Here is a 20511-nt window from a genome sequence, read left to right on the forward strand (position 1 = left end):
TAATGGCCACAAGCGGAGCGCGAAGTTGCCGTTTCCCCAGGCACCCTCTTTTCAAACAGAGGCTGGTTCTCACTCTCGTCGGTGGGCGGGGCGTCTGTCCGCTGTACGTCGCAAGAGACATAGCATGCTTATTGGCCGATAGCCGACGTAAATCGAGAGCGGCGTTCGGATCAGATGCGCCGCCACTTGCCGGCGCCGCACTCCTCAGTACACGGTAGCCGCACTCGCGCAAGCGAATCACAGCGGGAGAGCGATCGCGTTTCATGACGCGCGCTGGCGTAACTTCTTTCCCCCATGCCATCCCTCCCTGTCTAGCTTCCAGTGCGCTCGTCGGCACGAGAAAAGAGAGAAAGCGCTGGGAGCGTGCGCCAAACCCCCGTAACTCCGCTGATTCTTGACGGATTCGAGAAATTTTTGCGGCAATCGATTCGGGAGGCAGTACACTCCGATACTGAGGCCATTAGATCATTACTTGGAAAAGTGGTTCATGACCCCTTTAAAATGTGACACGGAATTTTAACTAAAACAGGTCTTATTTTGTCACAAGATGTAATATAGCAATTCAGAAAATTAAGAACAGGTACAGAACCTGTCAACAGCAGCGAATTGTAGACAGACTAGGCAACTGCCAGTCAGCGGCCATCAGTGTTGATGGCAATGAACGAATTAGTGCAGATACACTCGGTGCACTGTCGGCAAACTATGTTCTAAACATGCTGGACGAGCAACACAAGGCCAAGCAAATAAAGAAGTCCTAAGCGTTGATCTACACAATAAGTTATGCTACACAATGTTATAGCTATTCCTTAAGCGCCTGTCAGGCAGCATGTAATCTGGGGTCAGTTGCCACAAGCGGGTGTCCTGCGAAACATATTTTCCAAATTAAAAACAATGCGTTTTAAAGAGAAGTAACGTAGTGAACTGGGCGAGGCTCGTATAACACAGCGCGATAAATGGGGGCCACAAGGTGTTGTGTATTCGTCTCTGTACTCAATAATAATATTTTTGTTTATTTTGTCAACAACTGAGTAAACAATGCAGTACCCCAAATGACCGTATGTTAACCTCTTCCCCTCGTGCTGTTTGTACCACACACTCAACAGACCCAAAATTGCAGTCAAGGAAAGGTTATTTCGACGCGTAATAATCGAGAGGCTCGTACCACATTAAAGTTTTAAATTTATTGCGTGGCCATCGGGCAGCATATAACTGTCGGAAATGACTGCCATTTGATGCGAGGCAGACCGACTCAAATATCGTTCAAAACGTGCGCGACCGGCAAGGTCAACCAATAGCTAATGCTAATCAAGTGACGAGATGCCATCTCACGATTACAGCTGACGTGTAACATGCGATGCCGCCACTTGGGAACGTATAAACAGATTTCATAACTTGTCTAGCACTCGAAGCTACACACGGATGCAGCAGTAGTCGGCATACGTTTTATTCTAATATCCGTTGCTCTTACGAGAGTTCCAAGTTTACTTTTCCGAATGAAAATAAAGAAACGCCGGTGTTTTCAAGGCACGAAACAGCCGGGAAGACGGCACAGTTCACTACGTCGGCGTAGTGACCTGTCGCGGCCTAAATGCCCTGGAAGTCTAAAAAAAATAACGAGACAGAATTGTTGAAGGAAATACGATGATAGGCCGTGTTCGTCGGGAAAAATAAAACAAAGCGAAGTAGCTGACTCTACCAGTCTGACGACGTAGCCGCCGTGCGCTTAAAACCGGCGCAAGCCACAGCGGTAAAAAAGGTAACGCAGGCTGTGTGCTCTGAAGCGAATATGTCAGGGCGATGTGACCGTCCGCGACCCTACTACGTAAGGCCCCTTCGAAGTCACGGTACCGTGACTGTTTTTTTGTCTAGCTGTGTCTGATGTTCGGCAGTCAAGCTGTCACGCAGAAGAGTTGACACATTGCCACGAATTGTAACACTGAGGCAGTCGCGGTGGATAAGGCCACTGGGCACCCAAAACAGGAAGGAAGTGAAGCTCTCGTACCGCTGTATTGTTTTCAACGTCATGCACCCGAAAATAAACTTTACTTACATCTTTTTCTCGCTTCTTGCGGTTCTTCCTGCGTTCTACCTGCGCCATTTTGACGTGGACAACAGCGTCCCCCTTGCGGCGAAAAGTTGTATGATCTTATCGTCAAAAACCAGGCGCTGGTCAAAAAGCGTATGGCGTAGCTATGGCGTAGCCACGAGTGGGCGCAGCGAGCGCATGCGTGCCATCGAAACCGAAACGACTTTAATAAGACCCTTTCGCATGACCTCGGCGATTCGCTTTGGAAGCTGCAGGAGCCAATCGCGGAGGCCAGAACAATGCGCTAAGCAGCCGGCTCAGTGGAAAGAAGCGATGAGCTTCTGTTTCGGAAGCGCGAACTCTGCTGGATTGTCCTGACTCGTCGAAGGTTGTTCTAAGAAAACTGGCTCATAACCACGAGGGAATCCAGCCGGCCTCGGCATTCGGCAAAAATTGGGGGACGCTTAAGCTTCGCCTCTAAGAGTTGAACGCGATATCGATATTGTTCCTAGTGCGCAGTCCAAACACTACGAGTGTTTAACAGAATGCGCGCACTAAGGTGTGTGCCCAATGTAATGGGTAGCATGCTTTAAAGCAGGAGCAATTATGCGCGAGAAACTTTTTTGAAGTTGCGATGCACCCACTACGTGGTCTTAAGGGAATACGCGCAGTAATGGGTGTGCCTTTTGTGGCTCTCTTTAAACCACGAAGTCGTTATGCTATTGACATGGTGTGACGCCCGATGGCAATGTACGCTTGTACCACGCAATATTACTGCGATATTACATCTCGTAGTGACACCTGTATACAGGACGCGTATTTTTCGGAATCATGAAAGTTACTTTCAATGCAGCTCTAAGCAGAGGCGTGGCTGTGTGGTAGAGCCCCTGCTTGGCACGCAGACGGCCTGGGTTCGAGTCTCACTCGGACCCAACATTTTATTATTTATTTTATTTGCAGCTTTTTCGATTTTTCGGTCACGGACAAGATGATGATTTTTCGCTCACAACCAACGGCCCCGACGCCGACGGTGGAATTTCTGAGATACGAGCTCTTTAACGCTATCGCGTTAAAAGAAGAGCTTCGCGAGGCACAAGGTGCATGAGACAGGCAGATACAGAGAGGGCCAACAAGAGCCGTCGCTCAACGCAGAAACGGGCGCACCTACGAGCTGCGCTCTAAAATACACATCCTATTCAAATCGCGAACAGAATGCTCGATACTAACGCTATAATTCTCGGTCTTCCATTTCCACTAGAATCTAGTCACACGAACTGACCGGTTTAGTTCCTTTAGCAAGAATAGTCCTACATATTCAAAACGTATTCCTGAGGCACTGAGGCTTTTCTAGGATAAGCTAACATCTTGTTTTTACTGAGCTTTTTATAGCACTCGGAGAATGATACTTTATCACACTGCTTACTGATGCGTTCTTATTGCTTCAATAGGAGTGCGAGGCAACGACGTTTGTTATCAGCGAATGGATCAACGGCGAACAGTAACACCGAGACATGAAACCTTCTTTACTTCAGGGGCCAATTCGGTAGCGCGCCACTTGTGCCCTCTTAATTCATCATTACGTACGTGATAGTGCATTCTATATTTCTTGCAGCACACGAACTTTTGTTCTACTCTGTTAACAGCACAACCATCATGTGATATATATTGTTTAACCGTAATATTTTGGGGGTTTTACGTGCCAACACCATGATATGATTATGGGGTATGCCGCAGGGCTTCGGAAATTTCGACCACCCAGGAGTTTCTTAACATGCGCATAAATTTATGTACATGGGCCTCTAGCATTTCACCTCCCTCGAAATGGAACCGCCGCGGCCGGAATTGAAACCTTTTTGAAACTGGGAACTTCAGGACAGAGCACTGTAACCACTGTACCACCACGACGTGTAACACCACGTCGTAACACCACGTCGTAACACTGTAACACCACGTCGTTCGATATTTTTGTTTCGAATGGCGTGTTGAAGAAGTTTATGGAAGACAATGTTGAACTTCTGCTATAGGCACGAATTAAAATTTCCGTTTAAGTTCTGGAGTTGCGCGGACCAAAACCAACATGAGCTCAGGAGGCACGTCGTAGTTGCAAACTCCAGTTGAACTCTGACCACCTGAATATTTTTTAATGTGCACCTAAATCTAAGCACACGGGTACTATTATATGTCGCCCCCATCGAAATGCGGCCACCGTGGCGCCGGCAGTCGAACCTGCGCCCTGCAGCGAAGTTACCACGTACTGAGAGAATTAGCATGTACAGAGGCGCGATGTCGCCAGTGTACAAGAACTTCGTGAGGTCGGCAATTGTAGCAGCACATACTAGCTCTATGTGAAATATAATGTAAACATGGTAGCCAACGGATGGAAACACTGTCGAAAAGTTATATATTAACGCGATAGCGTTAAAGAGCTCGTTTTACAGAAATCCTGCCGTCGTTGGTTGTGAGCGAAAAATCATCATCTTGTCCGTGACCGAAAAACTGAGAAAGGTGCGAATAAAATAAATAAAAATATTCGGGTTCGAGTTAGAATCGAACCCAGGCAGGTGTTCACACCAGGCAGGTGTGACATGCAGGTGTTCTACAACAGAACCACCCTATTTCTTGAAACTGCTTAGGAAAAAAACACGATATGAATGTCATGTAGTAGAAGAAGTCTCATTAACGCATGTATACGTATTGCGTGGCAGAAGCGTAGAATCACGCCAGGCGTCAAAACATGTGAATTGAGCAACGAGTGGGTGTTTTAAAGGCCCACCCATTAGAAAGTACTCAGACGTATTTAATCGTCATCAGCAGCAAAAGCATAAACAAAGTGAGCAGCTGTGTAGGATCGCGTGTTGCCTTACGGACGCGTAGTGGGCCTTTTGCTGATTCGCAAAAGGAATAATTATGGCGTAGTGGGCACTTAACAACTGTACTTGCAGCAATTCTAGGATACTCTGAAACGACCAATGTTACGCGCACTGTCGTTCCTTTCCCCCTTCAGGGGGGGGGGGAAGGTTCGTCGCAGCCCCCCCCCCCCCCTTATGTCAATGTATGGCGCTGACATTGCGCCCTCCCCCCCCCCCCCCCCCAGGTCGCAGCGTCCGCCCTTTCCTATTATGTCAATGTGTGGGACTGACTTTGCGCCCCCCTCTTAGGTGAATAGAGGGGGCGCCCCCCCCCCGTGCGCACGCCTATGCACACGGGGCCCGATTAAGCTATCGCGTTCTACTCGTGAAGGCGAGCCGAAGGCGAAAGCCATCTTCTTTTACTTCTCAGTCGATTCCCACAAGCTTTCTGCATCAGTCATGGTTTTGCACTGCCTCCGTGATCGAAGGCATTGCAAGCTTTCTGCACCTCATGTGGTTTTGCAGTGCCTCCGTGATCGGCCAACTTTTGACCAAGCGACGATGTCATGTGATGACCATGCACATCATGTGACGTTATGTGACTTCACATGACGTCTTCACGCGATGATTTTTTTTTTGCGTCGTTCGTGTTGCTGTCGACGCCGACGGTCACTTTTCACGTTTAATTAGGCATCTGAGGCTTTCCCCTTGAAATTGTTTATAAGCAGAGGTGTGAGGTGCCACAGACAGGCTGGCCGACGTTTTGATGTAGACCTACGTGGACATTTTGTCAAAAAATTTGCAGTGGCTTAGCTCGGCTATGCCAGGGTATACGTAGCGTTAGCAAAGGTTCAGCTGATTATTCTTAGCTTTCCAGATTGTCTAGGATTGTTAGCCTTCTTCTGTTCATTCTTCGTATGCTGAACCGCTAATTTCCAGGCAATTACTTCGGGATCTGATCAGATAAGCTTCTGGGCTCTTCTGCGCCGTTAAGCAGCATTTGCGCTCTTATTCTCCGTGGCGTTACCCACCTGCAAACGCCAGTCAGAGGCGCTATCAAGCGGCTACAGCGCAGTGTCAGACGGCGACTGCACAGCGAAGGCGAATAGCTGCGCGCGCGCCGGCGCCTGTGTGTCTGCCATGGCTACGACGTCACTCCTCTCGAATGCACAGACCAGCAGCGGCGTGCCGCGCGCGGCGGTGGCGGAGAGCGCGTGAGGTTCCTGCTCCGGTGAGCCAGCTGTGTGACATCACTGATCTCGCGCATGCGCAGCACGGCTCATGAGGATCCACGCGAAATCGGCTCCGGTTAGGCAAGTGTAGTTAACGCTACAAAACTGCTCTACATATCAAAGCATATCAGTCAGCCTGTCAGCGAGGCATATTATCCCTGCATGTTTGCAGAACTTTTATTCCGTCTCGATGGTAATGATATAAGCAAGGTACTATTCAAGAAAACAGACTGACAGCATCGACGGTTCAACACATTTATTCCGCGCAACTCCGCGAAAGATGTCCCGAAACACAACTTGTATACAGGTTCTTTTTTTTTTCCTTTAAATTGGTATGCATAGCACCGGGCGTCTGGGCATTGTGTCTCGCTGCCTATATCAATCCTTTCAACAGTCAACATATGATCCACAATAGCCAACAAGCAGTTTACAACGGTACCTGAACGCGCGCTCCGGTAGTCGGGCTGATATGCACGTTTACGTACAATGTATAGAGGATACATCTTCTGCACTCGTGTACATTGTCAACAATAGACACACACACACACATACAGCGAGAGTTTCATCCGAAAACGAAACGCGTATGACAGTCCTGCGTTCCACGACAGGCGGGGAAGACATCGTCGTCTATCCAAATTGTGGGGGGCCGAAAATTCCGACTCGTCCAAGGAAGTAGACGCGTTACCGTTGCGTCGAGTAATTAATTTTCAGTTAATAAATGTGCTCCAGTCATGCTGTCGAGGGAAGTGTTCATCTTTTCCGGAAACAGTGACTGTCAATACTGTCTGTTTATTCGCGCAACCTACGCGAAAGTCTAGCCGATTCAGTGCGACACAGCCAATCATATATATACAGTCGGCGCCAAAATTTAGAGACTACTGTATGGGTCTAAGAAAACCTTGAATTTTCCAACAATTTGTGACTGTATTCGGTCGAGTTGCCCAGTACATGTTGATAGTGCGTTTTAGAACAGACTGGGAATCTGAATTCACGGCTCCTTACCTCAGCAGCGGAAATATTCTGCTTCTTCTTGTCTCTCCCTTGGCCTCTAAACTTTTAAAGCCGATTGTACATCCCCCGTCGGAGGCATCGCAGCTGGCTCACGTGTAACGCATAGGCGTGAACAACCAGTAATCAAATCACGCTTACAGTTAACGCCACTTGAAGGCCAGACGAGACAGTTATGTTTCCACACTGTTCAAACAAGGTTTTAGCAAAAAATGTACTACTCTCACGGCTTTCGCGGTTCTTCTGAAGACCTAAAACATTGAATAGGGTCCCCGCATTTATCCAGCTGCTGCAGCTAGTTGTCCAACGGGAACGTCGACTAAAAGCAGCACGACCGCTTGTCGCACTGCACATAACTACATCGCTAAAAAAAAGGAAAAGAAAAGAGAAAGAGAAAGCGTTCAAGAAACTCCTCGACACGTTGACCCAGTTTCGACGTCCATAGTTTCGGTTTCACGAGGGAAGCTATACGGTCATTTTCCACAACAATCTTCTGTTCACAGTTTTACACGAAAACACATTGCTACGACATTGTACTCTATAGTACATACGGCTCACAGGCAGGTGTTTTGCAAAACATCACCGTTTGAAGACTTTGACGTTTCCCGAGCTAAGAGATTCGACAGTCGCTATGTCTGCATGCTGGTCTAAGAACTTGGGGCAGTCGATAAAATAAAATACCTCGGCAGTGTTGATTTCGCAGCTGCCCGAAGAAAATATTGAACGGAGCATGTTGACACACTGTGCCCTGAACAATTGCAGACATAATGCAATTTCTCGCAGAAGAAAAGAAAAAAGAAGTTAGAACAGTTAGCGCAGCTCTAACAACAACATTTATGCGACCCGAACACAAACCACTGTACCTTCCCGTCAATGCAGAAATGAGATTCTGATTAAGCATCGCCGCGTTCACATCGACACGAAACACAAGATTTACGGCGGCGCACGTAGTAGACACGGTATATAGAGCCACCGTAGACGCTGCAAGGGATAGCCACATTTGCAAACTTCAGCTGTAACGTACACATGAAAGGCGTTCTATAGCTAAATTCCTGGAACATACAACAAGTGCTAGCTCTATAACTTTTTCTTTCATAACACGTACTCTCACTTGTCAAAATTCGCACATTTAAATGCACATTTGTCACTCACGAACGTCATACGTGAGGGGCACTATTTTCGCAAAATCACAAATACTTCAGATAGTATGTCTCTCGCAAGACGAGGGCGCCGAAGTTTATAAATACACTTTACACATGTTGTCGGCCTTCCAACGCATTTAACTAGAGTTTCAGATAAATCGAAAGTTTACACTAACAACTGGCACTAACAACCTGCTGTAAGCGACATCATTGAGTAGACAGGAGTGCTAGCGGGCCACTGCCATACGCAACCGGAACCATCCGCGCGTTCGTGTGCGTAGCCAGTTATCACATATATGCACTACGAGGCCACTAAAGCTTTCCCGTCAATCGTAACGCACACCACGAACTAACTAATAATGTATTCGTAGTTCATGCGTTGCAGGTATCGTCGGGAAGCCTTCGCATGTGTTTTTTGGCACGGTGCACGTGCTGGGTCTATCGTTGCCTCCGCTATGATCTACGCGCACATATATCTCGCCCATATATTTATATGACTGACGAATTAGAACATCATCTTACGGGAGCCAGAGCTCACGGTCTGTACCCACAGCGGCACTCTTCTGCCAAGGGCAAACTTCGGAAGGTGTAATGTGAAAATGCTGACGTCGCTGTTCGAGAGTTCGGCAGAAGAAATAACCGCACCCGAACAGCGCCTGTGGAGCACTGCCGGTTCTTGATATTCTTGCGTTTTACGTCACGCAAGTTCTATTTTTTTTTTTTGTCTTGCAATGCAATCATTCGTACTTTTTATGAAAACGCACCTTACAGGCTTCACATGGCACCTCGTTTAGTGCGCCGGGACTTTTAATCAGCAGTGTGTAATAAAACTGTAATAAATGCTGTTTACCTAACTTTTCTTCGTCAACCTGCAGACGCTGGGCGTTCCTTTTCGTGCCAATGTTGTCAACGATTTATGGACAGTACGTCTCTTTATAACTCTGCGTTGACTGCAACAGCCTGCGATAGTTCAGTAGGCGGCAAAGAAAGCTCACAAAGAAAAAGAAAAATCGCCGAAAACGAAGCATATCAAACCTGTACGCGTTTTTAAATAATATTTCTATTCTTATAAATATATATTTGTATATGTATAATATCTATACAACACGTAATTTATATCTAAATAAGCGACACATACCGCAACGCTTAGTTACTCTAAGTCACCAGAAGCTGTTAGCGTCACTTGGCAAGTAATTCAGAATCGGCATAAGACTTCATGCCAAACAACGGTGCCGGCGGTGCTTTGTGATTCAGGGATTATTTCGATACGACACCACATATACAAGACAGATTGATCAAGTGCGGTCTCAGAACGAGTGGAGTTCATAAGTATGATAACGACACGATCATTGTGGTTATGCAGCCAACACATACTGAACTTTTAAGATAAAGAATAGCGTTATATTCGTATTTCTGTAGCGTAAGGTGAATGGTTCACCGGAATTTGTCGGTGCTCGGAGTGTTTTATTTCAAAGATATAAAATGTGCTGTAAACCAACTATGTCACGACTTATTAAGTTATCTTAGGTTCTTCATGCTTCAGTTTAATAATGTGACGAAACGCTTTGCCCTCATCTATTTGGGTTTTTTTTCTTCTTTTAAACGATGCCTAAAATAAACCACCACAAAGCAAAAATTGCAGCATCAGGCACATATGAGACGCCATTATCAAGGAGGAAAATGAAAATAGCGTTCGACATTTCTCACATTCTCGGGGGGAATAAAAAAAACTGATAACTAACACTAGATGGCCTGCTTCGCTTACGACTTGCCGAGAACTCTAAAGGATGCAGTGCTGCTAACTCCTATTACACCGGAAAGCGCCATATTCAACTCCAACTTACACGTTTTCTTGCACTCCTCCAGTGGAGTACATGCTTACTTCGCTTATGCTCAATGGGTGTAAACAGGTCAAGTCTGACAGCACGAAGGGATAAGTGCAACGCTCGAGTTGCCGATATTTCATCTCAGCTGAAACTACCGTAGTCTCAGGAAACTCGGGAGCACAGGGGACTCCTTCGCGGGTGTCAATGCTCGACATGCATAGCTAACTCCATTCGGTAGTCATCGTACACCCCTACTGTGTGCTTTCACGTAGTTTAGCCTCAAGGACAGCGTGCAGTCGGCCACAAAATTATATGGACCACGAAAAGCGCAGAGCGAAGTTGCCGTCAGCACCGTCTAGCGGCGAGCTGTCTGCTGTCGAGAGCATATCTCTGGCGATTGCAATGCCAGAGCTATGTGGTAATATGTGGTCCATACCATTTTGTGGCCGACTGTATATTCACGATCGGAGGAATTAACGTGTTCCATTCAGGAGGATGGGAGTGAGGGAACGGCGGGCTCGGTGTTGTGATCCGCACGCAGAACTGGATGTATTTCTTCTGTCGTCGTTAACCCCGCGAAACATTTGCACCATTTGTAGTTTGTTTTGTACGGAAGCAGTAATCGCCACCTAACATGCATTCTGAAAGGATTTGCACGTATACGGATACGCGGGTGTTCTGATCTCCAGGTATATAGTACCGCCGAAGGTGTCCTGCCGTACAGTTAGGTTGAATGCTGTGGCTAGTTAGTAGTTTTTTTGTTAGTTTGGGCGCACATAACAACGGTCAAAGATGAAGTTGAAGACACCGTACAACCAGCTAATCCGTGAACGGGAGTTAGCAGCACTCCTTTTTTTTTTTTTTAAGCGTATTAGAGAATGTTCACAGCCGAGTGAGCAAGACAAAACGATGTTTTACACGCACAATTTTTCTCACGAGCGCGATTAAACGACAGCGATATGACACACACTATCGACATCGAAGACATGCCACCCACAGAAGACAGCGAGAGAGCACAAGCCGAGCATATACTGCTGCTGAACTTTGACGAACGTCGGAAGTCATTGTGCTGCAGGTCCGCTTCATGCGACGCCGACGATCTTGAGCAAGAATTGCAGTCCGTCACCACAACAAACACGTACACACACACACTACAGAGGGAGAAATACACACAATGTCCACACGGTTGCAACAATATTCCGAGGGAAACCATGTCCTGTAGTTTTCTTTTAGCCTGCAGCTGAGGAATGCTAGAATAGACATGCGAACCTTGTAGCACGTACATAGTTTCAAATAAATGAGAAAGTCACATGGTAAGGTTGACGCTTGCTCGGCCTAGACGACGAAGTTTTCCGTTGGAAATAGTGCAGCACGTTTCGCCGGACACGTCCCAATTAGTCGTGTCCTCTCACACTCTTCGTCTTCGTCTTTTTTTTTTCACAACCAAAGGGAAAGGCGACGCTATCTCGTTATGCAGAGGCGGGTGGTTACGATCATGGCCTCTTCGACGTCTGCCCTCTCCAGACGAGCGGTCGCCGCGGTCGTGAGGGAAGAGACCAGGGAGGCTCGCTCCTGCGCAAGTGCAGTGAAGGGTCACCCCGCTCCAGTAGCGCCAACCCCAGCACCACGCACCCGCCGCCGGCCACCGCCTGCAGCCACGGGCCACACCCCAGCTGTTCATGCACGTATCAGGTACGGTCCCCCGGTGTCCTCGCGGAGGAAAAACTTCCCCTTCCACGTTTCCCTGACAAAACACGTGTGTTTCGTTCCTTCTTTCTTTTCAAAAAATTTCAAGTACGGAAAATCTTCACACTGCCTACACGATGCACATAAGGGGTCGCCATCACTTCTCTACGAGACTTTTTAGTTTGCTTGTGAGAAACAAAAGGGGAGGAAATAAAAAGTACGATAGTACGAATGTTTCGCAAGCTTTTTACCTTGAAAGTACAGCGCAGCCACTTGGCCTTCCACACTGCACAGATTTCGGTAAGTGTCAAAGAAGACATCGCCTTCTCTGCAGTTTCGTGCTAATAAGGAGGAGTTGTTGTCAAAGGCTGAGAATACATTGTTTGAAGGGGCCCTGAAACGGTTTTATGAAATTTTGTCAGGGTTTAGGCTACGACATCACCAAATCATACGCACCATAAGTTAAGCGACGCATCTTGTATCAAGATAGCTATGGACAATTGCATGTTACCCTCTTTTTCAGCACTGACTTTTCTCCTTAACTCGTCGAACGCGCAGCCGTCGCTGGCGACGGCAGCGCACTTCACGGGTTGAGCTGCGCTATCTTCTCCAGTGGGCCAATACGCTTTTTGCCAGCATTCGCAGTTCAAAGCACCTAGCAGTGTTACCCGCTAACTTGGATGTACCTTTTAAGCTGGACTGTGAACTTGGAGGGGCGTTTTTCACAGCGAATTCAAATTACCGAATTCACGGTCAAATACTGCTGTCAATGTAATTGGACAAGTGGGTTCTGAGGCGTGGCGAAGAATTCACTCAGGTTTCTTGAAATCGTTTGTCACGTCGTTTTTAAAGTAACAGATGCGATATACCTTTGCAATGGTGCGACATGGACATCAGAAGCTTCATTTTACAAAGAGACAGTGAATATTCTGCGTCGGCCTGATTAGCCATTCAGATGTGCTTTTCTACGTTCACAATTTACCCCCTTTTTAGCTTGAAAACTTCGTCTGAACCCCTTGAACGAGGGAATAACGTACAGAAGCAAAAATAATGCAAGGAAGCGGACTTGTTCTATAAAGGTGCATATCTTTAAACGTGTACGTCCTCCCACTTGGCATGACGCACACATGGCATGACGACGTGCGGAAGAAAAAGCGAATGTTTTCGAAATGGCGAAGAAGGTAAAATGTACGAATGTTCGGCATACTTCCTGGGGAAAACACTTCTCGAACAAGCCTCAACCTTCGTGGATGCTTCGAACACTCTCGCTCTTTGCCTTGGTGAATACATTCTTCGATCCCTTTAAATTCTTTCCGACGATCACGTAGCTGGAATGGACTGCGTCCTTTTCCCGCACGTTCCTTCGCAGGCGTTTGCGAACGAGGCGAGCCACGCGTCTCCTGACAGTCGTCCGTATGGGAGGGTTGTGTTCTACGGAGCACCTAAACTAATACCACCTAGAACTAGGAGTTCTAGGTGGCGTTGCCTAAAACACTATTTCTTAGCTACAGTCCCGAACGCACTCGCGACGTGACTGCGCACGCGAGAAAGTACACGTCTCGTTGACGACTGTTTCTCGTAACGCACGGTGCACACGGGGTTGGCGCTGTTCACACCGGCGTCACGGTGAGCGTTTCGATGGTACCCTGCGAGAACACGCGCCGGTGCTGTTGCGGTTGCGGCGGCCGTGTCTGCGGCTGGGGAGTGCTGGGTCGATACACTCGCGGCGCCGGAGGAGGCTTCGACAGCACCGCCGATGTCGTCGTCACGTTGTACGAGCCCAGGCCACTCGTGCTGGGTTTCGGGAGTGAGTTGAAGCCCAGCACACGGCCGAGGGAGTCCTGCGTTCACGGTGGTCAACTGTTAGTCTCTCGAACACAAGTTTTCGTTTGCACGCATATATATAGAGAGAGAGTGAGAAAGATGGGCAACGCGAAAGGCAGGGAGGTCAACCAGTTGTAAGCCCGGTTCGCTACCATGCACAAGGGGAAGAGGGTTAATGGTCAACTGCAACAAAGTTTCACGTCGGCTAAATTTATTATGGCCGAGTAGGGCATACCGCTGAAGCAATCTTGACAAAGCTGCAGGGGTCGTGACAGTACAGTTTTCCTGTCAGCAGCCTTCAAACAGCACCTTAGCAGACGACATGTGCGCCTGGTGGTTGTCGTCGCAATGACGTGTACTACCAGGCAGGCCGTCTTCGAGATGCTTCTGGAAGCCCTTATGTCGAGGTCATGCGGAGAAGCCGCGCGTTCTAGGCCACTATTCCTTAATGTGTCCCTTTCAGCGAGCGGTAATGGAGACATCGTTTTTTTTGTTTCGGTAAGAAATATTGACATCTTTGCGAGCTTTCCGTGACGCTTTCTCTCGTGAGCAAAACAGAATTTTACATAGAAGCCTCCTGTACGCCCAGACTATCTGTAACTAGGCGTTTCATCCAGCCTAAAATTTTGTTGCAGTTGGCCTTTAAGGTATAAAAAGAAGGAAAGAAAGAAGGAAAGAAAGGAGAGAACGCAAAGAGTACCGCTTCATCCAAAAGTGATTATAGACTAACTGTGATTTGCATGCAAAGTGTGACACGTGGCTGCCTCGTAAACAAATGCACCTATATAAAAAAAGTACGTTATGCACACTCCAGGTTCAGAATAAGAAGGACGGGAAAACAAAACCACGATACGGGCTACCCGTCATGAATATTAAGAACACACAACCAAAAAATTAACAAACGAAACTAACCAACTCTTCCAGACGTATGCGTGGCGGCGAGCCCGTAACTAAGAAGGATACTTGCAAAACGTGTCTCTTTTCTGTGTATACCCCAAGTTAGGCGCCCCAAGCAAGGCATACCCCAAGTTAAGCGCGCTTAAGGTACATCTAACGAGTGAGTTAGTCCTGCAGTAAGGTGGCCTAAATAGGCATGCGTTAGCTTTATTCTTGTGCCTGTATTCTGTTTGTTTGTAGCGTGAATGCTACGGGTATTTTATTGCAAATTCTACGACAAATCGGGTAACTTATATTTGCCCTATTAGGTTCCGTAGACCAGTCATCAGAGAATAGACTAATACGTGTGGGTTAGTTAGAGGATATTCCTGGACGTGCCTAAAAAAAAAAAGAGTTGCTAGCCACTATTTCATGTTGGAGTATACCACTTGTTTGTTTCTTGTATTACTCCGTTTGAAGTTCTCATAACCGTGCTCCAGTACTCTGATACTTTCACTCTGATACTTGCAAAAGTAGAGTAAGAAAAACAACAACAAAAAAAGAAACACCCCATTACAGGGCATCAGTAATGCTTACACAAACAAAATAACAGTTTCGCCGCAAGGTCGAAACAATGAATGCGATAGCAACGTTTTGGAATTTTATACGAATTAAGGCTAGCAGCTAACTACTTTAGCATTCGATCTGGCGTAATTCATCGAAACGCTGGCGTCAGGAAACGTGACCGCTACAGCGAGCAAATATGCGATCTTCGTGCTTTCTTTCGCTTCAACGCAAACTACACAGCGCGCGCAAAGGTATGAGTTCACAGCACGCGCAAAGGTATGAGCCGTCTGCTGATCTCTCTCATGATAAGGCGACCGCGCCTAGCCGATCAAAGTGATGCTTTCCACACCCAACGTGGTTTTGCATGGCCTCCGGGATCGCGGACATTGGAAGCTTTCTAAAAGAACTTGTTGTTGGGCTAGTTGGAAGATCATTTTCAAAAGTTAATTAGAGCGCAACCACACGACACATTCACACACCCACAACCCAGACATCAACCACGCACAGCGCTCACTTCCAACTGATTTATTGATCGCACGGGCTTGAATATATACATGTGGCACATACGCGCATTAACATCAGATAAGGCCAGCACACACACAATCAAGACATACATTTCCTTCCTGCTCCTTCCATCTTATAGTCTAGAACTGATGAAGTGAAATTCACTGGGAAACAGAGATAGCGACGGGGTGCTTACACAGCGGTCCTTGTCTTTTTCTATGTAAAATGCCTCTAACACTTCACGTGCAGTTTTTCTTGTGCTTCTGCCCAGAATCTTTGTCTCAGAGAATCCTGCGTCACAGCCACACATTATAGCATGCGCAACCAGGTGCGCATACTTGTCATCTCGTTTATTAATTTTGGGCGTGTTCCCTTAACCGTTCATTAACACATCTTTCGGTTTGACCGATGTACACCTTGCCGCAGGATAGGGGTATCGAGTACACGACCCCCGTGGAACATTTTACAAAAGGCCTCTCATGTTTCTTCTCGCAGCCGCGCTTTTTGCTGTCGCAAATACGTTGGCACAACTTCCCGATTTTCTCGGGCGCCGAAAAGACCATCGGTACACCGTGCCTACCCGCGACTTTCTTGAGATTGTGCGAGAGCTTATGGATGTATGGCACAACTTGTGGCCTAATCCTTGAGGGCTGGGTAGCAGTCGTCGCTTCCCTTGTTCCACGTTTAAAATTCTGCAGCAGAGACTCAGCAACGGCCGTGATGACCGATCGAGGGAAGCCAGCAGCCTCTAATCGGCTCACCTGATTATGAAAACTACGTTGCATGCTGTGTGGACAGGACTTCCTCAGCGCCGATTCCAAGCAGAGAGAGGCTACGCCCCTCTTGACAGGCCACAAGTTGTTCCATACATCCATAAGCTCTCGCACAATCTCAAGAAAGTCGCGAGTAGGCACGGTGTACCGATGGTCTTTTCGGCGCCCGAGAAAATCGGGAAGTTGTGCCAACGTACTTGCGACAGCAAAAAGCGCGGCTCCGAGAAGAAACATGAGAGGCCTTTTGTAAAATGTTCCACGGGGGTCGTGTACTCGATACCCCTATCCTGCGGCAAGGTGTACATCGGTCAAACCGAAAGATGTGTTAATGAACGGTTAAGGGAACACGCCCAAAAATTAATAAAACGAGATGACAAGTATGCGCACCTGGTTGCGCATGCTATAATGTGTGGCTGTGACGCAGGATTCTCTGAGACAAAGATTCTGGGCAGAAGCACAAGAAAAACTGCACGTGAAGTGTTAGAGGCATTTTACATAGAAAAAGACAAGGACCGCTGTGTAAGCACCCCGTCGCTATCTCTGTTTCCCAGTGAATTTCACTTCATCAGTTCTAGACTATAAGATGGAAGGAGCAGGAAGGAAATGTATGTCTTGATTGTGTGTGTGCTGGCCTTATCTGATGTTAATGCGCGCATGTGCCACATGTATATATTCAAGCCCGTGCGATCAATAAATCAGTTGGAAGTGAGCGCTGTGCGTGGTTGATGTCTGGGTTGTGGGTGTGTGAATGTGTCGTGTGGTTGCGCTCTAATTAACTTTTGAAAATGGAAGCTTTCTGTACCTCCCGTGGTTTTGCAGTGCCTCCGGGATCGACCCACCCTTTGACCAAGCTACGATGTCGTGTGATGACGTCATCATTTGATGTCACGTGATGTGGCGTCAGTGACGTCATCTTGACACAAATCCTGGCGCCCTGTTACGCCATGATGACGTCATATGGTGACGACATCCCATGATGTTTCTTTGTATCACTCGTGGTCACTTTTCGCGTTTGATGAGGCATCTAAGGCTTTCGCCTAAATAAAACGATTTGGTTACTGTGTAAATCGTGTTTTTTTCACCCAAAACCAGAAGGAGCATGCCAGGTCAGCGGCCAGACAAACATGTCGAGCGTCCGTTGACGGTACGTCACGCCTTACGCCTTTCCTCGCGGTGTTGAACAAAAACCCCAAAGAGGGAGTAAACAGGAAACAAACAAGCAGTTACTCTCTCACAAAAATGTGGCCAGGACTTCAGTGACGTTATATAGAGAGCATTGTGGGAGTGTCAGCGGTTACTTTCGCGCGGAATGCATGCAAATATACAGGTTTGCCGAGTTATGCGCATGACGCAAGCCGAACGACACGAAGCCGATGAGAGTGTTAAGCCATGCTGCAAATCACGAACGTAGCAGCTAAGCGCAATAGTAATCATATTAGTGTTAGAAGGATGCGTTTAAATATACAGCGGGTGCATGAGTTGAGTAAATGACACTTCCTGCCATTTCGAAGTAGGTGATGAGCATTCTAGTGACCAGAAGTCAATCTTTCTTGTTTAGTTGCCTATAGCGATAAAGAAAACAGTACTTTGCCATATTACAGTATGGAGAAAACTATGTTATTTCGAGGCAGAAACTGATATAGTCATTGTATCCATATAGCCGCTATGTAATCGCGTACAAAGCACGTGTGCTCGGTTAACTGTTCGTCAACCTTCGGTGTTCTTGTCGTCTCCGCTGCCTAAAATGTGCGTGGGCTAATCATTGATCAACATGTTCATTTTAGTCTTTGCAGGGAAACGGTGGCGCACATAGGGTAAGCACTAAATTTTTTGCACTGCAGCTATGGATAAGTATCTTGGTATTCTCAACACCGACATCTAGGTTAACTTGATCTTCGAATGTTTGTTTACAGGTGTAAATGTTCAAAACAGAAGGAAAAACAGAAACGACATGGGGTTATGCATACTAGACAGTCTACATGCTGAAGCATTACACGTACTGTAAGGTTAATGAACACAGGTTATTACATACGAAGAGAAGGCATGAGAAGGCGTTACCGTTCGGGTACAGAGTGTTGAGTGGGGATTAAGATGGCATTCCAAGGCAAGAGTGTTTGTTTTTTTTTTTAGAAGAGGAGAATGGGCGCTTTTCTTCTAGGACAGGCTCAGCTGCAAAAAGCACGAACAAAGAGCGTTAGCGTAGTAGAAAAATGAAAACATAAGTTGAAGCTGCGGCATTACAAAGCAGCCAAGCGTAAGCAGCATAAACAACACGCTAGCAAAGAAAAAAACATGTGTACAGTAGAACCTCGTCAGAATGACTCAAAATATAAGCCTTATTTATAATAAACGGCAAAAGTCCTGTTTGAAGACTTGCGATTTACTTGTACACTTGTAAAGCATGGTGTAAATGTTAAAAACAGCTAAATTAGTTTCAGGAAACCTGTATGGTTTCAATGACATATTTTTTACTCCCAGAACATTCCCGCTGGAGGGTTCAATCAATTTGCTGCTGAAATTTCCGCACTGTAGGCGTTTATATGACTTTGCCGTCTGGAGGTTGAAAAATAGTTTTATAGATTTTTAAGAACTCTTTAAGCGAAATTGCGTCTATACCGAACTTACTCCCTGTCCCAATTGGCTTACCGTAACGGAGTTTGCTGCGTTATGCGGAGTGTTTCGTTGATACGAAGAGGCCGGATATGAACAGCTCTTCCGGATAACCTACTCCGCCCTAATATAATGCGCTGAGCTGTCATTTTTCTGTGGCTTCTACATGGTTCATACCATGTCTGTATACTTATACATACTGTTGACCTGGCACAAGAATACAGGAATATACATTGCCCTTGGCAGTGATGCCGCGAGATGATAAGCCCATTAAGTTACCGTGAGAATGATAAGTGGCGTATGCCAAATTTGCGTGATTGTGGTTTTAAGGGGCTCCGCAACACTTGTTCAGCATGGTCAGAAAACGTTGCCGATCGGTAGTCGAGGCTCCTGAGAACACATGAGCCAAACATTACAGAGCAGCACGCGTACGGCCTGGAATGTAAAATTAATTCTCAAAGTAAGCTAGAAATCGTTCCCTCTTCTTTCTACAAATGATGTCACCAACCCAAATGATCGCGCCATATACCCAAATTACACGGCCACAGTGGCGTAGCCAGGGGGTGGCACATCAGGCCCGTTCCCCCCCCCCCCCCCCCCCCGATTTTTTTTGCCATGGCATACAGATCACAAAATGACACTCGACCACATCTGCCTGCCCCCCTCCCCCCTTGAGATCAAGGGGATGCCCCGCCCCGAAGAAAACTTCTGCCTACGCTCCTGCACGGCCATTGGCTGATTGAGCATAGTGAGCTGCATAGTTACCGCGGCCGCCGCGGGAGGGCGCCACGTGCCGCTCGCGATCACACTGAAAGTAAGCCGCGCGTTCGAACAAACAATAAAAGAAAAAGTGCTCATGACGCGCGCGTGAGGTAACTTCTTTCTCCCGTGCCGTCCCTCCATGCTTAATTTCCAGCGCGCTCGTCGGGACGAGAGAAGAGAGAAAGCGATTACAGCGTGCGACAAATCTCCGTAACTCCTCTCGTACTTGACGGATTCAAAAGATTTTTTTGCGGCGGTCGATTCGTGAGGCAATAGACTCCTTTAATGAAGGCATTCGATGGTTACTTGGAAAGGTGTTGCAGGGCCCCTTTAATATGTCTTCGCGGTTTTCGCTTACTACGATGTATTTACACTCACAGATTCAAATCTGGGAGGAATTCAACTTTTCCGAAAGCAGAAAATTACACAACCGTTCTTACACGAACAGCTTTAATAGATGCATTTGGAACTGAACACCTCGTTGTCAAAAAAACTTGACAAGTCACAAAGTATGTCTGAAGCGATGAGGACGAAGCCGAGCCAAATCCATGCACTACCTATATCATTCCCATGCTGGCTGAAACACCGTGCTTGCAACTTCTATAGACTAGCGCCAGAATCCACTCTAGGTATTTTTGTAGTAAGCTGTGGCTCATGTCATTTCCTATTCGTGTAATTGACATTGTTAAAAATATATATATATATATATATATATATATATATATATATATATATATATATATATATATATATATATATATATATATATATATATATAAAGAAACACGGATAGTCGCAACCGACACCCCAACGTGGGCTTAAAAAC

The 20511-nt window shown here is 46.8% G+C and overlaps 3 protein-coding genes across 3 annotated transcripts in view; all 3 read right to left on the bottom strand.

The window, feature by feature from the left end:
- LOC119390355 (translocation protein SEC62) overlaps positions 1–2169 on the bottom strand; it is a 35117-nt gene extending 32948 nt beyond the window's left edge. Inside the window, exon 1 of the mRNA XM_037657961.2 lies at positions 2051–2169. Within this exon, the coding sequence (XP_037513889.1) occupies positions 2051–2098 (48 nt within the window). The 5' untranslated portion in view covers positions 2099–2169. The remainder of the gene's footprint in view (positions 1–2050) is intronic.
- Positions 1–20511, bottom strand: part of LOC119390358 (translocation protein SEC62) — a gene marked incomplete at its 5' end in the record, with an annotated part of 434026 nt that overhangs the window by 34385 nt on the left and 379130 nt on the right.
- LOC119390356 (kazrin-like) overlaps positions 11757–20511 on the bottom strand; it is a 274391-nt gene continuing 265636 nt past the window's right edge. The window contains 1 exon segment of the mRNA XM_037657962.2: positions 11757–13610. Within this exon segment, the coding sequence (XP_037513890.1) occupies positions 13380–13610 (231 nt within the window). The 3' untranslated portion in view covers positions 11757–13379.

This window comes from Rhipicephalus sanguineus, chromosome 4, assembly GCF_013339695.2.
Source record: "Rhipicephalus sanguineus isolate Rsan-2018 chromosome 4, BIME_Rsan_1.4, whole genome shotgun sequence".
NCBI classification, from domain to species: Eukaryota; Metazoa; Arthropoda; class Arachnida; order Ixodida; family Ixodidae; genus Rhipicephalus; species Rhipicephalus sanguineus.